This window comes from Muntiacus reevesi, chromosome 10 (genome assembly GCF_963930625.1).
Source record: "Muntiacus reevesi chromosome 10, mMunRee1.1, whole genome shotgun sequence".
In the NCBI taxonomy this organism is placed as follows: Eukaryota; Metazoa; Chordata; class Mammalia; order Artiodactyla; family Cervidae; genus Muntiacus; species Muntiacus reevesi.
In genome coordinates this window covers 33249073-33255970 of record NC_089258.1, presented here as the reverse complement: position 1 = coordinate 33255970, position 6898 = coordinate 33249073, and the positions used below count along the sequence as shown (strand labels likewise).

At 42.7% G+C, this 6898-nt stretch overlaps 1 protein-coding gene across 3 annotated transcripts in view; it reads left to right on the top strand.

Annotated features, from left to right (window-relative positions):
• Positions 1-6898, top strand: part of CDC26 (cell division cycle 26) — a 44661-nt gene that overhangs the window by 32436 nt on the left and 5327 nt on the right. For 2 of the 3 annotated variants that reach the window (XM_065901523.1, XM_065901524.1), the window contains one exon: positions 6618-6728. In XM_065901523.1, coding sequence (XP_065757595.1) covers positions 6676-6728 — 53 coding nt within the window. In that variant the 5' untranslated portion in view covers positions 6618-6675. Of the gene's footprint in view, positions 1-7; positions 148-6617; positions 6729-6898 lie in introns of those variants that run through there. The other variant, XM_065901522.1, reaches the window with a different exon arrangement.

Sequence of the window (6898 nt, the reverse complement as noted above, 5' to 3'; positions counted from 1 at the left end):
GAGCTTCCTACAACAGCACGGGGAGGAGAAGGTTCTGCGAAGAGAGAGACTCAGAGGCAGTGTGGGAAGTGTAGTCCAGTTGGCTTAGCGGATGATTCGGGGTGGTCGCCGAGGTTCCGGAAAGAGACTGAACAGGCCTGAAAAGAGGTAGGTGCGGCGAATCGCGCGGCTGCGAACTGAACTCAGGGAGCGAATCGAGGGTTTCCGGGGCCTGCTGTCGCTCCCGGCCCGGCCTTAAGTCCTCCTGGAGCCAAGGCCCATGTTGCCATGGAAACTCTCGCCCTGGACCCTTGAGTGCAGCCCGGGAGCTGCGGCAGGAGTGCTGTTCTCCGCTGTCAGGAAGTTCTCTTGGCAGTTTCTGAGCTGGGTGGGTTTTCGGTGGATTTGGGCAGTGGTGAAACAATAAGCTCAAAGAGCCCTCTAGCGCCGAAGGGAAATAAAGATCAAGCGGAGGAGCCACGCCCCAATTTTGCTGTCTTAGCAGGTCTTTCTGTTTTATTCTCAGTGAGAGGATGAATGTGAGGCGTCAGGTAAACTGCAAACAAGCAACTTTGCACAACTCTGCTGCCTTGGATGCTGGGGCATCAGAGGTGGACAAGATTTTTGTCCACTTGTAGGGGGTGAAGGTGAAAGTGAAGTCGCTCAGTCGTGTCCAACTCTCTTTGCGACCCCATGGACTGTAGCCTCCCAGGCTTCTCTGTCCATGGGATTTTCCAGGCAAGAGTACCGGAGTGGGTTACCATTTCCTTCTCCTTGTAGGGGGTGGGAATGCTCAAAATACTGGTGTTTCCAGAGCTGGAAAGAGCCCCTTCCCCTCTCCTAGGCCTCTTTACGATAATAATGGCTATTTACTGTGAAAAATTCTGAAAGAGATGGGAATACTAGACCTCCTGACCTGCCTCCTGAGAAATCTGTGTGCAGGTCAAGAAGCAACAGTTAGAACTGGACATGGAACAACAGACTGGTTCCAAATTGGGAAAGGAGTAGTCAAGGCTATATATTGTCACCCTGCTTATTTAACTTCTATGCAGAGTACATCATGCGAAATGCCAGACTGCAGGAAGAAATATCAATAACCTCAGATATGCAGATGACACCACCCTTATGGCAGAAAGTGAAGACTTAAGAGCCTCTTGATGAAAATGAAAGAGGAGAGTGAAAAAGTTGGCTTAAAACTCCACGTTCAGAAATTTAAGATCATGGCATCTGGTCCCATCACTTCACGGCAAATAGATGGGGAAACAATGGAAACAGTGACAGACTATTTTTTTGTGCTCCAAAATCACTGCAGATGGTGACTACAGCCATGAAATTAAAAGACGCTTGCTCCTTAGAAAAAAAGCAATGACAAACCTAGATAGCATATCAAAAAGGCGAGACATTACTTTGCCAACAAAGGTTCATCTAGTCAAAGCTTTGGTATTTCCAGTAGTCATGTATGGATGTGAGAGTTGGAATATAAAGAAAGCTGAGCAACTGAACTGAACTGATTGTTTACTAAACGCCAGGTTTTGTTACAGGAATTTATGTTGCAATACGACATTTAATCCATAGAACAACAGATACAGACCAAGAAACCAAGATCTAGTGAAAGGTGAAGCCAGTTGTCCAAGATCAGTGGGGATGGAATTAGAACCTCTGCCTCCAATTGTTATTCAGTTGCTCAGTCTTGTCAGACTCTTTGCGAGCCTATGGACAGTAGCATGCCAGCCTTCCCTGTCCTTCACCATCTCCTGGAGTTTGCTCAAACTCCTGTGCATTGAATCAGTGATGCCATCAAATCATATCATCCTCTGTCATCCCCTTCTCCTCCTGCCTTCAATCTTTCCCAGCATCAGGGTCTTTTCTAATGAGTTGGCTCTTTGCATCAGGTAGCCAAAGTATTGAAACTTCAACTTCAGCATCAGTCCTTACAATGAGTATTCAGGGTTGATTTCCTCTAGGATTGACTGGTTTGATCTTCTTGCTGTCCAAGGAGCTCTCAAGAGTCTTCTCCAGCACTACAGTTTGAAGGCATCATTTCTTTGGTGATCAGCCTTTTGTATTGTCCATCTCCCACATCCGTATATGACTACTGGAAAAACTGTAACTTTGACTGTATGAACTTTTGTAGGCAAAATAATGTGTGTGCTTTTTAATATGCTATCTAAGTTTGTCATTGCTTTTTTTCTAAGGAGCAAGTGTCTTTTAATTTCTGGCTGCAGTCACCATCCACAGTGATTTTGGAGCCCAAGAAAATAGTCTGTCACTGTTTCCATTGTTTCCCCATCTATTTGCCATGAAGTGATGGGACCGGATGCCATGATCTTCGTTTTTTGAATGTTGAGTTTTAAGCCAGCTTTTTCACTCTCCTCTATCACCTTCATTAAGAGGCTCTTTAATTCCTCTTCGCTTTCTGCCATACATGTCATCTGCATATCTGAGGTTATAGATATTTCTTCCTGCAGTCTTGATTCCAGCTTGTGCTTCATCCAGCCTGGCATTTTGCATGATGTACTCTGCATAGAAGTTAAATAAGCAGGGTGACAATATACAGCCTTGACGTACTCCTTTTCCAGTTTTGAACCAGTCCATTGTTTCATGTTCAGTTCTAACTGTTGCTTCTTGATCTACATACGGGATTTTCAGGAGGAGGTAAGGTGGTCTGGTATTCCCATCTCTTTCAGAATTTTCCACAGTTTGTTGTCATCTACACAGTCAAAGGCTTTAGTGTAGTCAATGAAGCAGAAGTAGATGTTTTTCTGGAACTCTCTAGCTTTTTTATGATCCAAGACATGTTGGCAATTTGATCCCTGGTTCCTCTGCTTGTACATAAATTCAGCTTGTGCATCTGAAAGTTCTCAGTTTACATACTGTTGAATCTTAGCTTAAAGGATTTTGAGCATTACTTTGGCTAGCATGTGAAATGAATACAATTGTGTGGTAGTTTGAACATTCTTTGGCATTGCTCTTCTTTGGCATTGGGATGAAAACTGACCTTTTCCAGTCCTGTGGCTGCTGCTGAGTTTTCCAAATTTGCTGGCATATTAAGTGCAGCACTCTACAGCATCATCTTTTAGGATTTGAAATAACTCAGCTAGAATTCCTTCACCTCCACTAGCTTTATTCGTAGTGATGCTTCCTAAGGCCCACTTGACTTCAACCTCTAGGATATCTTTCTCTAGGTGAGTGATCACGTATCTGGGTCATTAAGATCTTTTTTGTGTAGTTTTTCTATGTATTCTTGCCACCTCTTCTTAATATCTTCTGCTCTTGTTAGGTTCATGCAATTTCTGTCCTTTATTGTGCCTACTTTTGCTTGAAATATTCCCTTGGTATCTCTAATTTTCTTGATGAGATCTCTAGTCTTTCCCATTCTATTGTTTTCCTCTATTTCTTTCCCTTGTTCACTTAAGAACGCTTTCTTATCTCTCCTTGCTGTTCTCTGGAACTCTGCATTCAAATGGGTGTATCTTTCCTTTTCTCCTTTGCCTTTCATTTCCACAGTTTCCACATTTCCACAGCCTCTTCTCTTCTTAGCTGTTTGTAAGGCCTCCTCAGGCAACCTTTTTGCCTTGTTGCAATTATTTTTCTTGGGGAAGGTTTTGATCACTGCTTCCTATACAATGTTACAAACCTCTATCCATAGTTCCTTAGGCACTCTGTCTATTAGATCTAATCCCTTGAATCTATTTGTCACTTCCACTCTTTAATCGTAAGGGATTTGATTTAGGTCATACCTGAATGGCCTAGTAGTTTTCTCTTTGTTCTTCAATTTAAATCTGAATTTGGCAATAAGAAGTTCATGATCTGAGCCGTAGTCAACTCCCAGTCTTGTTTTTGCTGACTCTATAGAGCTTCTCCATCTTTGGCTACAAAGAATATAATCAATCTGATTTCGATATTGACCATCTGGTGATGTCCACGTGTAGAGTCTTCTCTTGTGTTGTCGGCAGAGGGTGTTTGCTGTGACCAGGGTGTTTTCTTGGCAGAACTCTGTTAACCTTTGTCCTCTTAAACACTCATTTTGTACTCCAAGGCCAAACTTGCCTGTTACTCCAGTTACCTCTTGACTTCCTACTTTTGCATTCCAGTCCCCTGTGATGAAAAGGACATCTTTTTTTGGTGTTAGTTCTAGAAGGTCTCGTAGGTCTTCACAGAACCATTGAACTTCAGCTTCTTCAGCGTTAGTGGTTGGGACATGGATTTGGATTGCTGTGATATTGAATGGTTTGCCTTGGAAACGAACAGAGATCATTCTGTCATTTTTGCGATTGCACCCAAGTACTGCATTTCGGACTCTTGTTGATTGTGAGGGCTACTCCATTTTCTTCTTCTAAGGGATTCTTGCCCATAATAATAGATATAGTGGTTATCTGAATTAAATTTGCCCATTCCAGTCCATTTTAGTTCACTGATTCCTAAAATGTCAATGTTCACTCTTGCCATGTCCTGTTTGACCACTTCTAATTTACCTTGATTCATGGACCTTGGACTTCAAGGAGATCAAACCAGTCAATCCTAAAGGAAATCAGTCTTGAATATTCATTGGAAGGGCTGATGCTCCAGTACTTTGACCACTGATGCAAAGAACTGACTCCTTAGAAAAGATTCTGATGCTGGGAAAGATTGAAGGCAGCAGGTGAAGGGGATGACAGAGGATAAGATGGTTGGATGGCATCACTGACTCAATGAACATGAGTTTGAGCAAGCTGTCGGAGTTGGTAATGGATGGAAGGCTGGCGTGCTGGCGTCCATGGGGTCACAGGGTCAGACATGACTGAGCGACTGAACTGAACTGACTGATGGACCTAACATTCCAGGTTCCTATGCAATACTCATCTTGACAGCATCAAACTTTACTTTCACCACCAGACACATCCACAACTGCATGTTATTTCTGCTTTGGGTCAGCCTCTTCATTCCTTCTGGAACTGTTTCTCTGCTCTTCTCCAGTAGCAATTGAACACCTACCGACCTGGGTAGTTAAATCTTTCAGTGTCGTATCTTTTTGCCTTTGCATACTGTTCATGGGGTTCTCAAGGCAATCGTGCTGAAGTGGCTTGCCATTCCCTCTCCAGTGGACCACGTTTTGTCAGAACTCTCCACCATGACCCATCCGTCTTGGGTGGCCCTACACCGCATGGCTCATAGAGTCATTGAGTCAGGCAAGGTTGTGGTCCATGCGGTCAGATTGGTTAGTTTCCTGTGACTGTGGTTTTCATTCTTTCTGCCTTCTGATGGATGAGGATAAGAGGCTTGTGTAAGCTTCCTGATGGGGGCAACTTGCTGTGTGGCCAGCTGGGTCTGGTTCTGGCGGGCAAGGCCATGCTCATTCCCCTGCCGAGCAGGCACTTTTATCCGTTACTCTATACTGCCCCCTAGTGGTGAGCTTTTCACAGTTTGCAGAACGGTTAAAATGTGTCTCAGTTCTTTTCTTTTTAAGCATTTCCACCCTTGAACTTTGGCCTCCTGTACTTTTTTGTCTACTTTGGAATATGGATAATATCTGATTTAGTGCAAAGCAATTTTAAATGTGATGTGCCGGTGTTTTGTATTGATAACATTACTTGTGTCTGTCCCAACCTTCATGGGAGGAGGAGACGTTTCTTCCTTTGTGTATTTCAAAGTCCTGTCTATATCCTAGACATATCTGTCTATATCCTATATCCTGCCTATATCCTATATCCTATATATTAGTAATTTATATCTGTACACATATTTTTGGTGTTTGTTTGTTTGCTTTTTGCTTGGTAAGAAGTGGATTTATTTAGAGGAAACAGACTCCGCAGACAGAGTGTGGGCCATCTGAGAAGGCGAGAGAGGCCTATGCATATGTCACTTACATCATTCTCAGGTAATCCTCTCCCTGTGACCTACGTACAATTTTTATAGGAGAGTGACTTTTTTTTTTTTTGCCCCTTCTCGAGGTATGTGGATCTTAGTTCCCCAACCAGGAATCAAACTGGTGCCCACTGCAGTGGACATACAGCGTCCTAACCATTGGACTGTCAAGGAATTTCCCAGGAGGCTGACATTTATTAATCAAACTGAGCAGCTAAGACTTTATCTGAGCTAGCTTCATCTAAATAGGGGTAATTTCGCCAGCATCATGGTATTTCTGTGCTAAAGTAAACCTGAGAATGTAAAAAGAAGAGTGTAGCACAGTGCTCAAGAAAAGTTCATTTCACTTTTTTTTGTTTGTTTGTTTGGATCTCTCAGTTTATTCAACAAAACATTTACTGACTGGTTATTATAGATGATCTGTACTGGATACCGTGAGGATATAAAGATGATGCCATCAGCAGGTTTTAAACTCAATTGAGGAGTTTTATTTTCTTCTTAAAAAAAAACAAACAGCTTCTTCTTCTTCTTTTTTTTTTAGCATAAGCATTACCTTGGGTTTTCAGATTCCTGAGTGTTCTCTTGAGCCTCTGTGCCTGCTTATTCTCTCTGCCTGGAATGCTGTTAATCCCCCTTTTCTGCCTGTCCTTCAAATATCGACTTAGACATCATCTCCTCCACATCCCTGTTCACCCCACTGGATTGGGTGCCTATGTGATGCCGTTACATTGCCTTCATCAAAGTTCTTAGTACAGTATATTGCGATTTTCTATTTATGTTTGTTTTCCCCACAGACTGTGACTATGCCTTTTAACTCAGTAGCTGGAGCACAGGAAACTGTTTGTTGAATGAATGACCTATCCATTGAGGACCTATTTAGACCTTGAGGATAACCCTGTGAGCTGGTGAGTTAGAGGGAGTTTTCATACGATTTTGCAAACTGATTTTAGCATTCAGGAGTGATCACAAATCTCTCACAATTCCCACATAGTGTTGGTCAAATCTATTGGCTTGTATACTCTCCTACTGACTATACTGAATATTAAAATGTGATATTTAGCTAGAGTATTTCTCT